This window comes from Acanthochromis polyacanthus, chromosome 5 (genome assembly GCF_021347895.1).
Source record: "Acanthochromis polyacanthus isolate Apoly-LR-REF ecotype Palm Island chromosome 5, KAUST_Apoly_ChrSc, whole genome shotgun sequence".
In the NCBI taxonomy this organism is placed as follows: Eukaryota; Metazoa; Chordata; class Actinopteri; family Pomacentridae; genus Acanthochromis; species Acanthochromis polyacanthus.
Window position 1 is genome coordinate 19,130,418 of NC_067117.1, and position 21,885 is coordinate 19,152,302.

General features: G+C 41.0%; 2 protein-coding genes across 4 annotated transcripts; both read right to left on the reverse strand.

The window, feature by feature from the left end:
• Positions 1 to 819: 819 nt before the first annotated feature.
• On the reverse strand, positions 820 to 13,873 carry eif4ba (eukaryotic translation initiation factor 4Ba). 2 transcript variants are annotated; one of them, XM_022202946.2, is made up of 15 exons: positions 13,770 to 13,873; positions 11,796 to 11,936; positions 9,711 to 9,916; positions 8,609 to 8,725; positions 8,346 to 8,400; positions 8,071 to 8,217; positions 7,439 to 7,615; positions 7,066 to 7,227; positions 6,534 to 6,798; positions 5,351 to 5,439; positions 4,821 to 5,082; positions 4,565 to 4,602; positions 2,723 to 2,852; positions 2,201 to 2,273; positions 820 to 1,951 (listed from the first exon to the last, which is right to left on the reverse strand). In XM_022202946.2, exons 1-15 carry the CDS (start codon positions 13,780 to 13,782, stop codon positions 1,874 to 1,876), a joined length of 1,953 nt encoding a protein of 650 aa, XP_022058638.1. In that variant the 5' UTR covers positions 13,783 to 13,873; the 3' UTR covers positions 820 to 1,873. The 2 variants fall into 2 exon arrangements, with proteins under 2 accessions (XP_022058638.1, XP_022058639.1); XM_022202947.2 differs by lacking the exon at positions 2,723 to 2,852.
• A 3,875-nt stretch (positions 13,874 to 17,748) lies between these two features.
• LOC110957099 (keratin, type I cytoskeletal 18-like) lies at positions 17,749 to 21,599 on the reverse strand. 2 transcript variants are annotated; one of them, XR_002596074.2, is made up of 7 exons: positions 21,042 to 21,599; positions 19,620 to 19,702; positions 19,129 to 19,285; positions 18,873 to 19,037; positions 18,657 to 18,782; positions 18,189 to 18,477; positions 17,749 to 18,037 (listed from the first exon to the last, which is right to left on the reverse strand). XR_002596074.2 is itself a non-coding variant. In XM_022202945.2 (7 exons), exons 1-7 carry the CDS (start codon positions 21,498 to 21,500, stop codon positions 17,998 to 18,000), a joined length of 1,251 nt encoding a protein of 416 aa, XP_022058637.2. In that variant the 5' UTR covers positions 21,501 to 21,599; the 3' UTR covers positions 17,749 to 17,997. The 2 variants fall into 2 exon arrangements, 1 of the variants encoding a protein (XP_022058637.2); XM_022202945.2 differs by having other exon boundaries at positions 18,257 to 18,477.
• Between the last annotated feature and the right edge of the window lie 286 nt (positions 21,600 to 21,885).

Genomic DNA, 21,885 nt, shown 5'->3' on the forward strand with positions numbered 1-21,885 from the left:
TTATATTTAGCTTATTTTCAAAACGTCCCCATTCACAGACCTACAGCTAACCATGGTGACCAGAAAAGTGGACTTACACCACAAGACGTTAATATAAAGATTAAACGGAAATTAATATTAGAGGAGCTCTATGTGTTACTGCACCAGGCTGTACTTATTATACATCAATAGTCGGCATCACTCATTGACACACTTTATGCTCCCTGAGTGCGCAGTAATATTTAGTAAAAACACATAGCACTGCTTCCCAGCTTCACCACTGCTAATTGCTAAATGATGCATTAAAAACTCATCAATATATGAGGTTATAAACACAATTGCTTTTGATCAGCATTTCGGCAGTGTTGAATAAATGTCTCACTTTTAGGAGCCAGAGAAATCCAATCTCGCATCAAAATACATACCCTCTCTCTCTCTTTCTCGTGTGTGGGGGATGTAAGGCTCAGCAGGATCCTAACCAGCTGCCACCAGGAGACCGGCTCTCAGCAGGGGACCGAGACTGAAGAAACACTACCAACATTTTCTGCCTCACAGACCACACCAGGAGAACAGTAAATGGAGAAAAATACTTTGTTGTTGCACATGAAAGTCTGATGACCCTGTGAATGACAGGTTTCATGGTTATTCTAAAATGCCACACTGTCACAAAAACGTACCTGACCTACACAGGTTTGCACAGGCAGCAAAGAAGTTGTTCAGCCTGTGGGTAAAACTATTAACAAGCAAGCGTTAAATGAGTATTTCCTGAACTTGAAGTACATTTTTGGTCTGAATTACAGCACTAACACCTACATAAACAATGACCACATACTATTTGAATGCACATAATGACCCCAATTTATTGCAAATTGGAAGACAAGTTCATGTAATCTCACAGATGTCCTCACAACCTACTGTAGACAGCTCTATATTTTCTCCATATATTTGTATTTCTTACTTCAGGAGAGAATGACTTAAACAGCTGTGGAGAATCTTAAACACAGCTGGAAACAAGACCATCATGAGCCTTTCATTGACGTGATTACTTCATCAGAAGAAACAGAGGGACATCTGCACAATGATGGGGATAATAATAATAATGGCACTTGATTGATTCTCGATGAGAATCGTGCAGCGGCTGCTTTTCTCTCAACACACAAATCAGTTCTGCAATACTGGAGTTTGTGTATTAGACAGTGTTTTCTTATAATACGGCAAGAACAAATTCAATCACAAATCGATGGTGAATACATGATTGGAAAATGTTTTAAAATTAGTAGCCAAGTCTCAACATTCATGACCATTAGCACTGGAAGACAGGATTTTCATGACTAAATTTCCCCAATAAATTTGCTAAGAGATCAATTTTATATTACCAAATTATTTACTAATGAATACAAAGGGCTTGTAATGAAATTAGGCATTTGTCTAAGAATAAGTCAAACGGGGAATAAAAATAAAAAAGGCTCCACTTACGAAACTACATCATCTGTCTTTAGATCCCACCTTACCACACCTGTGACCCACAAATATACAAACATTTTTTTTCCCCACTTTTTCCATTTATTTATTACAATTAATTCAATGTTATCCATCTTTTTTTTTTCCATGTGTCAGCTATTCCTCTTTTCCATTTAAAACAAGTCCAGTATGTGACTATTCTTTAGAACCTGAAGAGTCCTGAAGGTGGGACAGGGGAGTAGGGATGGGTGGGTGGTTTGAAAGTAAAGGACAGGTTTGTAGGAGGAAAGGAGGGAGGGAGGGATCGATGTCCTCCCAGGAGCCACTTCCCATGTGAGGAGATTTTTCATATGCTATGTGAGATTATTTTTTTTTCCTGCGGTCATCATTCTCCTCTCCTTGCGCTCTCAGGCCTCGTCTCGTTATTTTCTCTCTATTCGACGTCCTCTGCGTCGTCTCCTTGGTCTCCATCCATTAGCAAAGCGGCGTACTTACTGGCTGAGCTGAACTTCTGAAAATGGCAATGGGGGGAAAACAGCAAAATAATCAGGAATAGCTTTGGATGCTTAAAAAACATACAAGATTGAAAAAGGATAACGTTTCTCAAAGAGGTTGACTGATGAATGTGAAATAGAGATGCTTTAAAGAAACAAAATTGTAGCGTTTGCACTAGTTAAATGACCAGGATACCCTATACATAAGAAAAAAAAACTTTCCACCAGTTCATGCAGGTTTTGAAGTCACCCAGTGAAGGACTTACGGGGGTTGGGGTTTCTTCGTATTTCTTTGGCTCTGGAGGTGGTCGGGAGTCTCGGTCTCTTCTGTTATCTTTTCTACAATCAAAGTGGATACTGAGGTTAAAATTTATCGACACTGGAAAGCAAACCCTTGCTGTGAATCCTCAAACAAACACATATCAAAAGGAAAGACACCAAAATGCCACAAATTGTGCGAATTTTGATCAACTGAAAATTTACATCTACAAGCTGGTTGGCACCCATTTCACAACTGTGTAGTCCTCATTGTTAGGAGACAAACCAAATTAAATCCTGAAATGTAAATTCTAATTTGAAGGTGTATGGTGTACTAGGCTATGCTATGGGGATTGTGATGATTTTCTGTGGAGCAGGAAAAGCATTGATGTGCACACCAGAAATCCTGGACTGTTCAGTGTCCATGATGGTAGCAACAATGATTTGTGTAACTGAGCATAGGCCACTCTTTACAGATGCCCAGGAAATGACCGCCCTGCCTTTGGAGTTGCTAGCTTTGGGTGGCTGACCTGTCTGCCTCCTTTCTTCGGTCTCTGTTGGGCCCCTCTCCTCGGCCCCGCCCAGCTCCAGGCCCTGCAGGCCCCCCTCGTGCCCGTGGGGGCCCCCGGTCCCGACGCACACCGTCAGCCTTGTTCTCATCTTAAAGGAGAAGCCAGACAGTTGGGTGAAGGGAGGTTGTTGGACTTTGTACAGTAGACTACACTCACAACACACTGCAGCAAATAAAGCCACTGGGTTGGATTCAAAATGTGTTAGTCACTGATGTAGGGCCAAATGAGAGGTGCACAACCGCTTGACAGCAAGCTCAGCTTGTATAACAGAACCACTCTCTAGTAAATTTGACATCGGCTTGCAAAATGCGCCAAAGGGTTCCAAAGCAACTAGAAAAATAAAGGCTAGCCTGACACATCACTGACGACAATGGAGATAAATAGTTCTCTCATTTAGACAGATTACTTGAGTCTGAACCTGAGATGTCTTGTGGTAACTTTGCACATATGCTCTGAGCAGGAAGATGAGCTAATAAACTCCTGCCAGACAGATGTTCTCTCTTTGCCGAATATCTTCTTTATCTTTCGATATAATTAACAACTAGTGTGAAAAAGTAGATAGTAGCTGCTCTTCCATCCTATCATGCGTTGAGCAAGTCTAAATGAAAAGAACTGGAATTCCCAAATGTAACCTCTAAATGCAAAAACACTTCACATAGAGAAAAATAAATGAGATCCTTCAATGGTAGGATTTCATTTTGGACTTTACTTAATGACTTGAACAACCCAGATCTCGGTTCTTGTGCAGGCCTCACCTTTTCTGGACCACTCATGAGTGTAAAGGTCACTGACAAGTACTGTTCAGTGTCTAAAGTTCCAAGACCAAATCTTCACAAAGAATGTGCAAATGTCAAGACAATGGTGCAGATGTGGTGCTGAGGCTCAGCAGTGATCCTCGCATGGGTGAAATACAGTCTCAGTAAATTTAAAAAAAAAAAAAAAAAAAAAGTTAAAATGCATGTCTCCTACAAAAGCGATACGAAGCACACTGCACGGTTTGTGCAAAATTTAATGAGGTTTATTTCACATGGGTGTATATATTCTAAATGACCACTGTAAATACACCCGTGCAAGGAGACCTCCACAAGATGGAATGAAGTGTGCAAATGTCCTCAGTAGCTTTAAGCAGGCACAGCCACGTGTGACCTCAGCTAACAAACAAGCTTCTGGGAACACAAAGACACTGTGTAGATCGTGTTTTGAACTGTGATGCCCAACTTCATATGGCAGTCAGATGTTTAAAAAAAAAAAAAACACTTTCAGGAACAATCTACACAGGCTGAGTATCAAACTTTTCTCCATCAGCAACATCTATTCATTTGAAATAAATGCTGATGTTCAACATGCTCAAAATATCAACACACCACACACTGCTAGCATCTTGATTCCAATAGTTGAGGACATGCATGTAAACTGATGTTGGTTTTCAGCTTAAAGCACATATGAGAAAGTGCAATTGAGACTGAGTAATTACAGCATTACCCAACATGCCTTATAACATCCAGCACATGGATCTTGATTTGGGTAACATCATGATTTTAAGAATAGATCATTCATTGTTGCTATTCACTAACATACCATTTTTGCACATTCAAAGACTCCATTCCTGAAGCCTGTTGAGCCTGTATGCATTTTTGTTTCTATAAAACAGCTTAATTGATAAGTTTTATTTATTTTCAGTAGGTGGTTGTGCATTTGTGTGCAAAAGTCACACTGGCACGTTTAGTTTTGTTTGTTTTCTACAGTAAAGGTTTAGGTAAAATCCCCATTACATCTAGCACCCAGGCAGGCAGGTTTTACCCTTTCCAGATCCTGTTTCATCTGCAGAACTTGAGGAGCTAAAAAGAAAGTATAGAAAAAAAAAATCAGATTAGTATAAGAAAACCGATGTTTACATTTTCTACAAGTCTGTGAGAGTCAATTCTGAGCATGAAAGTTTTGGTCATTCATTTGCACTTGAACATTTTTTTTTATTTGTAAATTATGTTTTCTGAATACAGTATGATATTCCTGAAAAGCTTACCAACATTCATTATGTCTCAGCTGTGAGTCTCACCTGAACTTGGGAGGACCTGAACCACTTGGGGAGACTGGTGACACTGGAGGTCTTCCATCGCCCTCATTAGAGCCTGTGCTGGCTGCACTTCTCTTGGCCCATGCGTTCTCCTTGGGAGGAGGTGCAGGCATCACCTTCAGTGGCTCCTTGGAGGAGCTGGTGGAGGGGGGCCGTGGTGAAGGACCAGGGGAAGTGGAGCTACCCTCTCTCCCACTGAAGACTTCATTCTCCCCAGTGCGCTCGCTATCTTGACACCGTGATCCTGGTGGACGAAAATCAGTTTCAATAAACACTGAAAATACTTTAAGGTGCTCTGAGTACACAACACGGCAGCATTTCGGATGGAAAGGGCATCTCAGACATGAAGAACAGATGTTCTGAGGTAAAACAGAGGATTCATTTAAAGCTTCATGTAGAATGAAAAACACACAAAAAATATACACACGAGTGGAAATGAAACTTGTGTATTTCGGCTTCAAGGGAAAACTAGATTTCTGACTTTATCAGAATAAAGTGCACAAGTACTTCACCTCTTCCAGAAGTGCTTCCTTGCTGTGAAGACTCACTTCCTGTACGGGATCGCTCAGCAGGAGGTTCCTCATTGCGCCAGCTTGGGTCTCTGCATACAACAGAAAAATTTTACAAACTCCGACATATAACTCGCAAACCTTTCATATTAATGTAAAATCTGTACTGTAGCTTCACAATCATAGATGTTATGCTTCCGAATAAGTGCTTGGCGGGGCTCCAGACTGTGACCAAAATGGTGGCATTTGTGACCTTTTTTGAGAGTGTGCGAGTTAAAATTTCAAGTGGTCGTATTGTGCGAGTGCATGATGATCATTAAGCTGTATTTCTGTCGCTCTAACTGGAACAAACAGCTACTGTTTTCACCACAGTGGTGGAAAGTAGTACTTTTATAACATCGGCGTACTGCGTTATTTACACCTAAAAAATGCAGACTTCTCGTGAAATGCGATGTGCACCCACATGCGCTGTTTTTTTCCACTCATAGAAAAGACAGCATGTAGACAAAAACTACTTGGTTTCATCTCTGACAAACCTTACATTAGAACGCCCTCGTTTAAACTCTTTTCCAAAATAATTTTGGCCACACACCTGTTGAAGCACTGCAGCTACCAAGGAGCCCGCGATGTGAGGCATTTAGGGAACATTAGTAAATTGTAGTGTCTATCGATAAGGTAACGTTCAGACAATGATGTGTCTTGGTTGTGACAATGTAGGAGATGGGACTAAATGACAAAGTTGGTCACACTGGTGTTACCAGTGAAAAGTTAGTCTGGAGCCCTGCTTAGCATATTAAAGTACTGACTTCAGCAAAATAAAAAACAAACAACTGAAGGTAGATTTTAAGCATCCTACAAAGATCTCAGAACTTGAAGTGAGCTGCAAAGAAGAAGGGGACACAATTCCTAAATCAAGACAAATGTTGTGCCAGCTGTGTATCAGCCGAAGGGATTTAAAGGTTACCCAAGTGCTGGCTTGGTAAGATGCCTAAACCTTAGTGTCTGCCAAATTACTGTTGATTTTTATTCTTTTTAGTTCATGTAAAAAGTAACAGTGCTTTAACATTTGATAGTATTGTCATTTTAATTGACTTTTCTGCATGAGTTCTATTTACTTAAAACAATAACAAAACATGCAATTTTGCATGCAACTGCTGCAAGCAAATATTGGTAGTCTCCCACTGACCTGTCTCTCATCTTTCTTTCAGGTCCCCGGCCTTTGTCCTCCTCCAGCTGCCTCTGCAGTCTCTCTTCTTCTTTCTTCAGTCTCTCCTCTACTTCCCTCTCCTTTGCTGCTGTGTCAACTGGTTTTGCTGCACCAAAGATGGAGGAAGTCCTGCTGCTGGAGCTTGGAGCAGCAGCTGGGGAAGTTCCACCGCCTCCTCCTGTACCTTCCTCCTCTTTAGGTACGCTACGGGGCTTCAGGTTCAACTTGGGTCTTTGCTGAGGACCTGGGGTGGGTGAAAGGACAACATTATTACGAAGTGGTCTTGCTGTGTAGGTCATGAGATGGAATCAAACTCTATTTTTTGATTTTAAACGCTCAACTATAGATTCTGAGAAGAGTGTGAAAAGATACCAAGACTTGTAAGTTCAAACATGACTTTTCATGTACATTCTAGTAAAAAAATTAGTGTAAATATAGATTTGAATTGCTTGCGATGATCTCTTAATAAACAATGATGACTGAGTGTAGTGCTTAAATACTGAACTCTTACCTCTGTCCTCACGCCTGTCATCCCGTCTATCGTACCGGTCATCACGGTCGCCATAACGCTCTCGGTCCCCATAACGATCACTGCTACCCCGACTGTCGTCATAATCACGGCGGAAGCCACTGCCAAAGGCACGGCGACCTCCTCCACCGCGGGAGTCATAACCTAGACAGATAGGAGGATAAAAGATAAAAGAAACCTGAAGAGATGATGCTGTAAACGGGAAAAGCAAGCACAAGCCTTTGCTTGTGCTTGCAGCGAGCTGATCAGGAGGTCAAGTAAACCAAAGATTTGATAAGAATGGAAATGTAAAAAAAAGAAATGCATGTGATAATAATGTTGAGAACACAGACTCTAAACAAGTACAGCTACTCACCTCCTCTATCATAGTCTCTGCGGTCCCTGTCGTCATAGCGATCCCTGCGGTCCCTGTCGTCAAAGCGATCCCTGCGGTCCCTGTCGTCATAGCGATCCCGGTAGCGGTCTCTTCCTCCATCATAACGATCATTGTCCCGCCGTGGCCCACGATCTGACTCATAACGGTCACGTGATCCTGCGATGAGATGACAATGATACCAACTGACGCAAGTAGCTCCTCTAAACACTACTAGTCTGAAAGATTCGAGTCCATATTTTCTATAAAACACATATTCATTATATCTCAGCATGATTTACAGATGAAGAGCTGAACCTTTGCACAATCCTGGATTTAAAACTCTGGAGAATCTCAATTTTACAAAGGCAGCAACTCTGGACACTGGATTGTAAACTGTCAGTTCCAATTAATTTTTTTGACATGAGGATGTGAAAGAAACATTACTTTTATCTTAGTTAGATTGGGACCGACATTGATCAAAGATGTTGTATGAAGACTTTCTAACTATGTAACTGAACTCTTTTTATGGAAAAGTCATATCAGACACAAATGACAAGCCTTTTGAGAAGTTTTCCAACATGTCGTCTTTGAGTATAAATGATAAAGGATCAACATTGCCATTTCTGACTCACTTTCTCCAAAGGCATCATCTCTCCTGGGAGGCCCATCATCAGCGTCCGCACTTGGCCGAGCTCTCCAGTCACTATCTGTCTTGTCAGGACCCATGTCTCCCATCCGTCCACCCCTGTCTCTGCCTCCCATAGGACCACTGTCTCTCTCTGACGTATGAAGAAGCAGAGGAGATGTTATAGTTACACAATGCATTACCTAAATGGTAAGTAACAAGAGTGGCAGAGTAGAGTCTTTCGAAATGGGTGGAAAAAGCAAAACAAAAGTTCACATGTACCTTTATCATTAGACTGGTCTGCAATATCCACACGAATCCTTCGATTCCCCAGGTTCTGTTAGCACGAAAAATGGACAAATATTTATTAACGCTCATGTAATTTATCCACGTTGGGCATTTTTACTAAGGGTTTCAACTGTTCGTCACTTCCAAATGACATCACAAAGGAGTCTTTACCCAACATACTATTGTGCAGCACAATTACGATAAAAGTCACAGTCTTGTTTTAGTTCACTTCCAAGTCTAAGTTTTGTTCTGCTCACCTCCTCATTGAGACTGAGGGCCCTCAGGAGGGATTCGACATCGTCAAATTCAGCATAGCCAAAGCCCTTCAGCCTCTCTGGGTTACTGGGCTCACGAGGCAGACGCACTGCACTGATCTGGAAACAAAAGATGGTGACAGAGGAACATTTGAAACAGAATGCCAAGACCACAAAAACACCTGACTTACAATCAGCAACGCATTGTATGGAAATGATATTCAAGAAGCAATGCATAGACTTTGGAATGGAGGAAGTGTCAGATAAGTTATCTGCAATGACACAGCCAAACATATTTATAGCAAAAATTTCTGCTCACTAATTGCTACTATGTTAAAAATGTCCAGGACCGTGACTGGCACTGTTGCAGGTAACTTTAGTCTGAACTCATCATCGTGTCTGTGGCTATCTTACTATCTTTAGTTGCCTTTCATTGTTGTAACTATTTGACACAATTGCTCCTCCACAGCTATGGCTGAAGAAATCAGAGGCACACGCGAGGGCTATATAGATGTGATTTCTTTAGCTATTTTGTGTAAAAATCATATGTACATGTCTCAGATATATCAAGGATGCAGAATACGTAGTTAAATATGCTTAAACTAAGGCTTCATGAGCTTAAAACTGTTCTCCGGTTGCAAAAACAGGATTCTGACAAATTACACTTTCAAAACTCCCCTGTATGATTCCTTTTATCAGTTTCATTATAGCAAACAGGCTGAGGAGCATTAGGATGCTACTTAAAGATATGTCAAAAGAAACAAAGGGAGATGAAATAAAGCTGACTTTGTGTCCTGTTTTTATATTACTAAACAAATTCACTTCACTTCTGCTGCGTAAACAGCCGTGCAAACAGCAGAGTCACTGTGACTGAAAAACTAAAGATGTCAAATTTGTATTACGCATGTAACTGGATATTGACGAGACTGAGAATTCGAACGGCAACTGAAACTGTCACCTGAGTTTCACTGTTTGTGTTATTTTGCAAAACAAAGATGTGCAGAAACTGTATGCTAACTGTTACATGCCCGACACTGTGTGTGTGTGTGTGTGTGTGTGTGTGTGTGTGTGTGTGTGTGTGTGTGTGTGTGCTTGCTACACTTACTGCCAAGCCGCGGAAGAAGTCTTTGATAGAGTCCTCAGTGACATCGTAGGGTAGGTTGCCCAGGAAAGCCGTGTAAGGTGGGCTGCGGGGCAGTCTGGACCGGTCAATGTTGGGCTCACGGGCTGATCGAGGGGCTGTGGGCAGGATGGAGCGGTCAATGGGTGGCGCCCTGTACGTATCCTCCTCCGTGTGCCACGAAGTCGAGACTGAAGAGATGAGAAGAGGAGAAATTTTAAACAAAAACTAATATCAAACTTCCTTCAAGTTACTTAACCCGGATACTGGGGCCATAAATTCCTTGTACTGATATTTTTAAAAAGCAAAGTCTGTCTTAGTAGGACAGATAGTTCTAACTAAAAGAAACCCTTTTCTATCTAAACCTCATGAAGGTCAACTCACACTGGTTTAAAACAAAAGTATAAGACTACATATCAGAGCAAAAACAACTTGGAAACATATAAGTGCTTGTGAGGCACCATGCTGTAAAAGCTACTGTAAAGACAAATAGCTTAGCATCACACAAACAACATAAACAGCTCTGGTGAGAAGCAATAAAAGAATATGACTTAGCAAATGAAAACAAAAAATGTGTAGAACCAGCAAGCAAACAACTATTACAAAGTTGTACAAGGACCAAAAGGAAAACAGAGTGCACAACAAACTCTACCCTTTTCCATGGACAACAATATGTCTATTTGGGTGGTGTGATTAAGCAACTTTTTCCTGTTTGCATAAACTCAAGACAAAAGTTAACTGAACAGGTATTTTATAAAAACATACCCCCAGTAAGTAGTAGCTATTGTCATTTTACACACTGCAAGAACTGCAGAAATAAAACATAGAGCTTCTGTTCCGAATAAGACCCAGACAGGGCAATGCTATCGGCACAAATATTTTACTCAGGACTGACTGTTTATGGTATCTGAGTAAAACCAGGCTTTTTAGGTGTGCAAGTGCCTTTCCAATATAAAATGCACACATTTCTGTAATTTCCTCCTGCAGGTAGACCATTTTGTCATACAGGTGACACTGTAAGCGAGTCAGCTCACGTTAGTTACTTTTTAGCTGTGCTCCTGATACTAGGATAGCAGTTAGCATCTCTATCTTGAGGAAAAACACTTTGCTTCCATTACACTGCCTGTTTTTGTGTCAGGTGGTGGAGTAGATCCATTTTCATATGCCTCTTACCATCTAAACATCAGATTCATGAACTGCAATAATGAGGACTTAAAAATAATAACTAAACCTCATGAAAACACATCCTCCACACATGAGGAGCCAGATACATTTTAACTGAAAAAATGCTGCTACTTTATAGTTAACTAACCTTTACATACAGTTATTTTTTAACCTTAAGAAGACACATAAAAAACAAAAACAAAACAAACAAAAAAAACAGGAAATACCACTTTTACACTACAAACAGAAATCAAGGAGCTTATTTTACATTTAGTCGTGTTAAAAATCACATATTCTGATACCAATACCAGTCTGAACTGCATTTTTCAATTTATTTTCATTTCTGGCCACTTATCTAAAAGATAGCCTGAGAAAAAGAGGAGTTACATAGACATTACTACAGGGCTCAAACTCAAAACTATTTTTCAGAACATCTACAGGAATTTTTCAGTGACCTAATACTGGTGTGTGAGATGAAAATCCCGCCTAACAAGTTCTTCTCTGCGGAGGTCTCCTTTGTGATTTACATGTGTGTAGATCAACAGCTCTGTAATGAATAGAACCACATCTACTGGGCTAACCTGAACCCCCTGTCTTTGGAATCACACTGATTGCCCAATCTTTAACATGCAAATAATGCAGACAAACAACACTTGGCATGACTTCCAAATTGGAGCTTTCAATTTTGCAGTTAAGCTGGAATGTTAGGGTAGAACTAAACCACAATATATTACAGAGACTGTTTTTTGAGCCACTTGTTGTGAAAGGGTGTTAGATATACATAATTCTTAATGCTATTAAAAACCCAATTTCCGATTTAGGAAACCTTTATTTGACTTGCTTATGCTGCATCCGGTAGTGGACTTTAAACAGCGGTAAGGTGTGTGGATTTCAGTGTGTGCTCACCATCTCCATCCAGGTCGTCGGTCTCATCAGCCCAGCTTGTGGACTTGGCCGGGTAGCTAGGGGGCACGCTGCTTCCTCCACTGTCCTCTGCTAGGAAGTCAGTCAGAGTGAGGGTCTTGCCCTTCTTATTCTTCTTCCTAGCTAGAGGGAAGATAAATATGCAACATAGTGAGCCATGGAAGGAACATGCTAGGCCATGTATTCTTTGCTCATATGGATGTCTGTCTAAGAAGTCCTTTTAAACACACAGTGGGTTTGGGGTTAGCTGGTGACGTTATGAAAGGCATATGATAGTTGGACTGTCAAACACGGCTATGGCTTCACTACCTTCTACTGTAAGTACTGTAAGTTTGAAAAGTTTACAATGAAATGTTAAAAATACAAACATTAAAACTGCTGCACTAGTGACAGAGTCATTCTTAAAAACACACAAAACAACACACTGGACTTTGAAAACAGTTCTGAAAGTCCACTGCACTACTTGCAAAGTTGAGTAATGAGATGTTGTCCATCCACGACAGATAAAGTACCACAATGTGTGTGAGATAGCAAAAACCCTGACTTATTTTCCTACTGGAAAGTAGACACACAGGGAGTGGTTTGTCTGTGCAACTGCCACTGTGGAACATGTCAGAAAAGGCCTGCCTCCCTGTTTTCAGGTCTAAGAGTCTGGCTAGAAGTCTGTGAGGCGTTTGAATGAATATATCCACTGCACAATATTCCTCATAGTGTCTGTTTGCCAACATTTACCACCAGCTTGCCCAGGGGGCTTCACACAGCTCACAGAGCAGGTCTGAGTTGTTTTGGTCTGAAGCAGAAAAGGGGGACCGACAAAGCTGGCTGTGAGCTTTATTGTGAGAATCCCAGCTGTCAGGGCATTCTTTACACACATCGTAACAAAACGTGCACACATACAGAGAGCAACACACACTGTTTACAGCTCTTTCCCAGGACATAATGCTAAGTCATTGTTTACAATTAAAAGGCCTAACTAACTGGCCCCGACTGCTAGACCTGTGCAAACGCAGCTACCAATATACGGACTGTGTTAGCTTTCTCTGCGCTCCGCACTTATGTGACATTAGCCAGCTAAGAGCTGCGTATCATCAAGTTTCGGCAGAGTTGACTTCTGCTAAAGCTACAATGGCACAACAGCAGCGAGAGCCAACAGTTAAGCTAACCAAACAGGTTATTGGTTTGCCATCTACGCTGATCGCTTTTGTCTTTGTGCCTATGCAGGCTTAGTCAGCACAGGACTGCTGACGGGGGAAGTATCCCTGCTTAGCTGGCTAGGTTTTAGGGCCTAGTGCACGTCGCAGCGTCAGGATCCAAGTGCGCCATCAACAGAGGAAGACAGCCGGCCGAAAAGACAGCTCAAAGTTGTGAAGCTGCCAACGATTTGTTCAGGATGCGACCTGACGGGCCGAGCGGCCCCGTTTCATCAAACACCGATACCAGGGAGCCACGCTGCACACGTGGGGAGCCTCCTCGGGCAGCCCGGACTCCTTGGCCCAACCCCTCCTCCACAAATCGCGCTTGCGCCCGGCGCTTATCTGCTCTGAGCGCCACGGCGAGCTCCGCTACGGACATACAATGTGGCAGCACTGCGCGCAGTTAGCAAGAGTACATAGTGTGTCACCAGTGGTCCAAAACTCGTAATACTATATAAACTCAAAAGCAGGTTCACCAAACGCTGTATTAACGATTTTTACTGGTAAAACTCGCATGTAATCTGTGGGTTAAAATGTTCCGATTTGTGCAAGCCGTAGCTTCGTTCATTCGCCTTCCTGTAGCAGTCACGTCTTTGCCGGGCCAAAACAACCGAGTAATGTATTTATACGCACGAGACAACGATGCGGCTTGTTAAACCGAACAAATAGCAATCCTCAAACTTCATGTGTTGAATCGTTTTGCGGTATAACCCTCTAAAATTCCCCCCAATCGACCCGGATCGTTCACCCACATAAACCTTACCTGCCGCCGACATGTTGGAGAGCAAGTTCGTAGTAGTTCCCGGATGAAGGCGTCAACGGTTTATCATCGGGAGCGCGCATCGCCGTTCACGAACCTTGTGTCTCCTCCCTTGTTTACTTATTGACCCACATCTGTTCACTGGAATGACTGATGCTTCCTTCAAGGTTCATCAAGGTTGTTCTTGTGTCAATGAAGTGCGTTCAACTTTCTTTACTGTTGATTATTTTATTTTATTTTTTTGTAGCAATATCCAAAACTTTTTGGGGGAATTTTTCAAGAAACCCTGCACCAGTTTATTTTTTATTTTTTTTGCTTTAAAATCTTAGCTAAGCCCAGAATTGAGTGGCGAAATTTTGATTTTCTCAGAAATACCTGGAATGGAAATGAGCCCCAGCAAAAACCACTGGTTGAAGTGCTAGATAAGATAAGATAAGATAAGATAAGATAAGATAAGATAAGATAAGATAAGATAAGATAAACTTTATTGATCCCACAGTGGGGAAAGTTCACCGTTACAGGAGCTCCAAGAAGAAAAAAATAGAACAAAGGCAGTACAGAATGAATTAGAAACACAAATAAATAAGAGCTTTATTGTGCAAAATTATGAATAATTAATTTTAGTCAACTTTCTAGCTTTGTGGCAATGGTTTGTTTTCACCTCACAGCATCCCACAACCACATCTCCAAAAAATTAAGTTCCTATACAGCTAAACTGCATTCTGCTTGATTGCATTTGTTTGTGACATATCCCAAATACATTTCAAATCAACATATCTTTGCCATTTATTTTACTGTTCTACTGCAGTTACTTTTAAGCCAACCAGTCCTACATTAGATGGAGCAGGACTCATCACCATGGAAACCCGGAAGGTGGAAAACAGCCTTCAAACATGTTGCAAAAGGTTAACATTTTAACCCAAATCATGATATTTCTCCTAAACCTAGTGATGTCAGAACTCTTCCCAACACTGTCTACTAAAGGAATGACTAAACAGACATTTTCCTAACATTTCCTGTGGTTTCTTACATTGTACATACATTTATTCGATTGTTATCTACATCTACGTCTATATCTTTTTGAGAATGCAGTTTTGGCCTTAATTAAGCAATAATACTTCAAGACCTTACACCATTCTATGTAAACAATGTTTTGGATATGAGTCTTACTTTCTGCATGTTATTGAAAGAGTTACCGTCACTCCCTTTTAAAGATAGACTCTCTTTATACAAACTGTTTACATGATTAAGGTCCGATTAAGGTCTTGAAAATTTTCCAAATCTAGTCAGGTAATTTTGGTGCCTAAACTTAATCAATTTTTAACAAGTAATCATTGAGAAAGTGCTGCAAAAACATGACATTTTCTGAAACTAACGAGGTAGTTTTCGTCCCTAAACCTAACAAAACCACGATTGAAAATCCAAAGTAAATGTGTGAAGATGGAAGTTAAGAATAATGGTCCCGCATGAGACATGAACCCTGATATCCTGGTTGAAAATATGATTGCTGACTTTTGTTGGAAATCAAATTATGTTTGTTTCAAAATTAAATGAAGTTGAGTTGCATAGGAACATAATTTTGTGGAGACAGGGTTGAATTTAAAGCTATCCAATGCAGTGGCGGCTGGGGAATTTTTCTCTTGGGGGGCACACTTAATTTACCAAGCCAAATAGCAGAGTCGGCAACACCAGAATACAAGAATTGATGTAAATTATGTTCACAGCCATTTGATGTCCTATTGCTATGCACCACTACGAGGGTACACCTAAGCACTACTGCTGAGTCAAATAGACAATTAAAGGCATGTAAATGTTACCAGCTAGTGAATTTGAATTTATCTCCCCAGTGTTTGATATGATTTGCTCCAGATAAGGTGTAATTGGTACACACAAACCCTTAAAATCTCCTTTTCTATAATTAAAAAAATTAAGAATGTATAAATATGCAAATCTCATTTTTACTTCAAACTAAAAAAAGAAACAATTCATTTTGCCACCTTCAAAGAGTGCCAAGTGCTTCTTCTGTCCAGCAAAATCTTTGGAACAACATATTTATATTTACATACTCAAATAAACAAAAACAAATCCATACCTGTGAAACCAACAAACATTGGACATTTTGTTAAAAAAAACCTAACTAAAAGGCTTAAAGCAGACAGTGCTTCTGTGAGCTAACATTTACATTAACAACCTTACATGACAATGAGAAAACAGCAAATCTGCATATTTAAGATCAAAGCATTAAAAATTTGTCACTTTGCCTGAAAAAAAAATACTGAAACCATTAGGAATTATACTATGTATAACTGTGCATGTGACAAATAAAACCTATCTTATCTTATCTTAGGCTTTGAGCCCAAAGTGCTTCTGTCAACTAACATTAAATATTTACAATGAAAATAAAGAAAAACAGTAATTCCTCAGATTTCAGAACATATGAAAATCAACAGGCTTTCAGTCTAAAGTGCCACTTGTGTCAACTAACATTTCTATTTACATTATTAAATGACAAAAAAAGTAAATCCTCACATTTTAGAGATTAAAGTCAGCACCTCTACATCTGTGTTATTTTTTTGTATAAAGTTTTGCTCTTCTGTCTTTGAGACATGCAAATTTCTCAATGACTCTATGGTTAAAATGTGGGGTCAGAGGGATCAGCAGGGCGCAGTCAGACTGTGCCCTGCTGTCTCCTATCTCTTGTATTTAAGAGGAACGAACTGTGCATGTCAAAGTTATAACGAGAGTCAATGAGGAAAGATGAGAGCGCCCCGGACGTTTCTAATCTGACTTTTTATTACAGATTATACATTTTAGTAACTCTCTACAGGCTCTATTATCCATTTTGCTTGTTAAAAACATAAGATATACATGTAAATGTATAAAAACGTTTTATTAAAGGAAGGGCTGTGACTCTACACCAGTGGTCGGCAACTGGCGGCCCGCGGGCCAAAACTGGCCCGTCAGGAATAATATCTGGCCCGCCAGATGATTTTGAAAATTTGATTTGGCACGGAGCCAAGCCAGTCCGTCACCGCAACACGAAACTCTCGTGGTCGGCTGCTGCTGGGCATTTCCGCGTTCGCGCTACTGGTCGAACAAGGTTGTACCAGCCGGATTTCACTGAGCAACAGTGTGTGCAATACATGTGTGTCTCAGGAGTCATTTTTAATACATCTGTGATCAGAATTGAGACCTGTGTCCCAAGCAGCGGCGATCAGCTGTAGAAGCTCCGCAGCTCGCGGTATCGCTGCCCCCCCGCTCGCGGAATCGAAGCGCACCCCCCACAGGTTGGCCCGCTTTTCGATTGTTTATAAACATTTTGGCCCCAAGCCACATCTACTTGCCGACCCCTGCTCTACATGATGTGAGACAGAGGGGGCGGCGCCCTAGCGCCCTCTATTGACCAGCCGCCCCCGATCCAATGAAATTGTATCATGTTCAAGAGTAGTTTAAATGTAACTCTCACTGAAGGAATCTGCTCTAGGGATATCTTTTGTCGATTTAATGTTCACTATACAATCTAAAGCTATACGTAGATGTTAGTAGATGAGGACTGAGGCATGTTTGTATGCAGATCATCTTAAACACCCTTTCAGAGTGTGTCATCTTAACACCATGTGGACACTTTGTCTTTTGGCTTATTTTGGAGGTTTTCTTCCCTCTAGTGGCCAAACAATAATCCATTAAGCTATAAACTGAGAATGTGCATAGAGGACTTCATTAAATTTTTCAAAACTTTTTGAAAACTGCAACCAAAAATATCAACAGTCCATTTCAAAATCAAGGCAACTATGCAATAATTTAATTTGTCAGCCATTTCTCATGGGGTATGAGGCATTTTTTTTTTTTGCCAACAGAAATGATCAAATAATTTATTGTCAAAATTCTGTACCTCCTTCACAGTTTTATCTTCAGTCAGTCAGTGTTGTTACAAGACAGAAGATGTATTACCCAACCTTAACAAATGCACAAAAGCCATGACTGTGGAAAAACAAGTGGTTTTATTCATTTCTGTTTTGCTGCCAGGCGATGGTTGCTTTTGGAACTGCCCTGTGTTTCATTGCAGTGTGGAGGAATGCCTTTATTCAGAATAGCTTCAGTCACTTGTGGTTTACATTGCAAGTGGTGCAAAAATAGCGTTGCTGATTGGACCAGTGGAACTTTTTTTTTCTTCTTTCATAATTGACAGTCACGGGCAGCTTTCATTGTTGTGAGGATTCTTGTTTCCAAATTAGATTGTGGCCGCCAGCTCATCCACAGCATCCTGGAGCCTGTAAAAAGCACAAATGAATCATTTTGACTTTCAAATTATCCCTGTTAAACTGGTCAACTGACTACTTCCGACTGAAGCTGCTGCCTCAGTTCATATTGTAGTTGTACCTGACCATGCAAACCATGAGAACAAGTAATTTCAGTATTCACCTCCAACACCACCATCATCTCGCCTTGACTTGTTTTTTTTTTCTTCTCCACATCTTTTTAATTCTTACTTGAAGTCTCCACCATCCAGCAGAGTCTTGTAAGTGCTGATCTCAGCCTCGAGTTTCATCTTCATGTTGAGCAGCGCTTCGTAATCTTGGGTCTGTTGTTGTATGTTTGCACGCAAGTTGGTCAGCTCCTCCTCCAGACGGACAATGATGTTGTTGTACTTCTCTATTTCCATGTTGTTGCGTAGCTCTGTGTTGCGTAGTGTGTCCTCTAAAGATGCTTTCTGATAGTGGATTTCAGAAAAAGAATGAGAAATTTATCAAAAAATAAACAAATTGTACTTTTGGTCAAATTTGAGCTATTATGCAATGGTCAAGGTAGTTGAGTATTCCAATATAGAATGGACTGTACCATTGGTATCAAAGAAATCAAACTATATAACAGCTTTTTAATAATACTTACCAAACTCTGCTGAGATGCTAGTTCAATTTCCAGGGTCTGTATCTGTCTTGATAGGTCACTCATCTCCGTTTGAGCTCCCTGGAGAGCTTCTGTGTTCTGTGATACCTGAACCTGCACATCTGCAATCTGACAGCAAGAAAGGACAAACATGTTAAGCCAAACAAGACAGCTTAAAAGTGTATTTTTTTTTCATTATTACACCATTTCAAGCATTACCTGATTTTCATGCCACCGTTTGAGGTCTTCTGCATTCTTCACAGCCATCTTCTCATAGTTGCCTCTCATGTCCTCCATGATTTGGGACAGGTCCTGACCTTTGGGAGCGTCTACGTCTACTTGCACACCTGACTGGGAGATCTGATTCCTCAGTTCCATCACCTCCTGTTGAATCCACAAAAAGAGAGCAATAAACAAAAGCACACCTTGCTTGTAGCACAGTGAGATTATTAACCCGCATGTGCACTAAACTCACATTTTCATGATTTTTCTTCAGGAAGAGGAGCTCCTCCTTCACACCTTCAATCTCACTCTCGATGTTCATCCTGGTCATGTTGGTGTCATCGATGACTTTCTTCAGACCAGCAATGTCGGCCTCCACAGACTGGCGAATGGCCATCTCATTGTCATATCTATAGAAGCACAAAGACAGAAATGTATCTACCAGGTTGTATTCAAAATAGCATACAGCATGAATAATTTATTATAAATGTGTAACAAATGCAAACTTGGAAAATAAAGCAAGAAAAAAAATGGAACAGAAACCATGTGCAGGAAATTATCCATCTATGGATTAAATAAATACCCATGTTTACATGAAAATGTGAAGGAAGAGGTATGCACATATGTGGACCTGCTTCTTTCCTATAAGTTACTCATATAGTGCTGTGTAGATAAAAATTGCAAAATGGCTCTGCTAAGGTTCCAGATAGAAACATACAAAAGAAGAAAAGTAAAATCACTTACTTGACTTTGAAGTCGTCAGCGGCCAGCCGGGCATTGTCAATCTGGAGCACAAAACTAGCATTCTCCACGATCTGATCAAAGATCTACACAGACAAAAGAATTGATGAGAAAACTCATTATTTGAACAGTGGGTGTCAAAAAATGAAAATGTTACTTCAAAAGAACACAATGCACAAGTTAGTGTCCTGCTTGAATAATGATGTGCTTTCAGACAGCTTCTTTCACTAAGTTTAACTTAAACATATGTTTGTACTCAATGTTTCCCTTATGTAACAACAGAAAAGTCAGTTTGCACAATGGGGCTACAACATGGTTGAATTCATAAAAAAAAAAAAAAAAAAAAATCAGTCATAAAAAAGGAACCACAAAGAGAAGAACAGGAAAAGAAGGATGTTCCTGTGCCAGAACAGAATCTGGTTTGTTTTAGCGTTGTTGGAGAAATGGGTTTCCTGTCTGAATCAGTAACACAGACAAGGTTTTCTTCTCTCCAACTTTCAGCCATCTGCACCGTCTCTCTCTGTCAGTTTCTTTGTGTATGTTTTTGTGTTTATACTTTCTTATGTATCTATGATATCCTGTCACAGAAGAAAGGGGAAATACTCGTGCATTTATGTGTTGAAAACAGCATGGGGGCACCATCAATGTGTCATTATGTGATACTGAAAAACTGGACTGGACTGGAGAAGAATGTGACATTTGACTCTGCCGACTAGAGCTGATTGTTATACAACTATCGCACTCACACGCATCTGTGTGTGCACAGTCTCACTCTGGCAGTCTGGCATCCTTTGTGTGTGTGTGTGTGTGTGTGTGTGTGTGTGTGTGTGTGTGTGTGTGTGTGTGTGTGTGTGTGTGTGTGTGTGTGTAAAATCACCACACATCTGTTTCACATTGAGGCCCTCCTACACCAGTGCATGCTTGGTGAATCATTTAAGCTGAACCATTTGGACATGCTTTTGTTTGCTGGTTGCTAGTCTGAGAGCTCTTCAGTCTCTCTCTGATGATGATGCCCTCGTGTTGGTGATTCAACAGAGGAAGTTGTGGCCACTTTGTGGCACTAAAGATGTTTTGCAGGGGGAGGAATCGAGCTTAGCAACCACACCCTTCATTCTCTTGTACGAAATCTGATAACTTACAAAGAAAATCAACATTCTCAGTCTCAGTTTTTGAGCTTATCCAGATAATGAATACACTGACAGGACTTCCTCCTTACATTGGTCTGTTTTTGGAAGGATGTGATGAGTGTCATCACACACACTCGCTGACTTTCATATTAGACTAAATAAAGCATTCTAACACTTACATCCCTTACCTTTTTCTTTGCTTGTCTCCTAAAGTTGCATCAACTAAGAACCACAGCTTCCCATTTCCTTTTCATGTTCAATATTCATGTTAAGGACAAATATTTATATAAATTCTTACCTGCTTGCGTAGGTCTTCAATGATGGGCTCATACTTGCTGTAGTCTCTCATGTCGGGCCCCCCCTTCTCCAGAGCCTCCCTGATCTTCCTCTCCAGCTCCCCGTTGGCCTTTTCCAAGTTCCTCACTGTCTCCAGGTAATTGGCCAGACGGTCATTCAGGTTTTGCATGGCTCCCTTCTCATTGCCCAGGATCCCAGCACCAGAACCACCAGCAGCTGCCACAGATGCACGAGCACCACCAAATCCTGCGCCCATGCCGCCATCCAGTGCGCTGCTGAGCTTGAACCCAGATGAAGATGATGCCATTGGAGCACCAGAACGTAGGAAGGACGTGGAGACAGAGGAGCTGCGGTTGCTGGATAAACCAGTACCACCATGAACGCTCATAGCACGGTATGGAGGTGTAGAGCGGGCCATGGACATCTTGGAGGACTGGATGTTGCTGTACCTGGAGCTCATTTTGGAGAAGTTTTGGCACGGCAGAGTATGAAGTCAAAAATGAGATGTGGAGACTCGCTGCTGGTCCGGTTAGAAAGTGACGCTGGAACCAGGAAGGGAGGAACTTATACTCCTGCCTCTCTCCCTCAATGGCAGCTGCTCTCTCAGACCCTGCCCACTTCAGCAGCGCCCCAGTCTTTGTTTCCTGCTCCCTCTCACTGCATTCTCTCATTTGCTCACATGTTCCCCTTTTCAGCCCACAATGTATTTTTCGTCTCCAAGGCAACACATCAAACATATGTTGTTGAGTAAACACGCAAAAACATTCAGAGCAAATAACTGACTGAACTATAGAGATCACATAAACTCTTACTCACCACAAATACAAGAGAGCAGTAATGGATAT

Excerpts from the sequence above, each read along its gene's own strand:
- eif4ba (XM_022202946.2), bottom strand. Across the intron at positions 9,917-11,795 it reads CGACGACCTGGATGGAGATG|TCTCGACTTCGTGGCACACG; the intron begins GTGAGCACACAC and ends TCATCTCTTCAG. Across the intron at positions 4,603-4,820 it reads TCAGGTCCTCCCAAGTTCAG|CTCCTCAAGTTCTGCAGATG; the intron begins GTGAGACTCACA and ends CTTTCTTTTTAG.
- LOC110957099 (XM_022202945.2), bottom strand. The coding sequence starts at position 21,500 with ATGAGCTCCAGGTACAGCAACATCCAGTCCTCCAAGATGTCCATGGCC. Across the intron at positions 19,703-21,041 it reads TTGAAGACCTACGCAAGCAG|ATCTTTGATCAGATCGTGGA; the intron begins GTAAGAATTTAT and ends TTGTCTGTGTAG. Across the intron at positions 18,783-18,872 it reads AACGGTGGCATGAAAATCAG|ATTGCAGATGTGCAGGTTCA; the intron begins GTAATGCTTGAA and ends TCTTGCTGTCAG.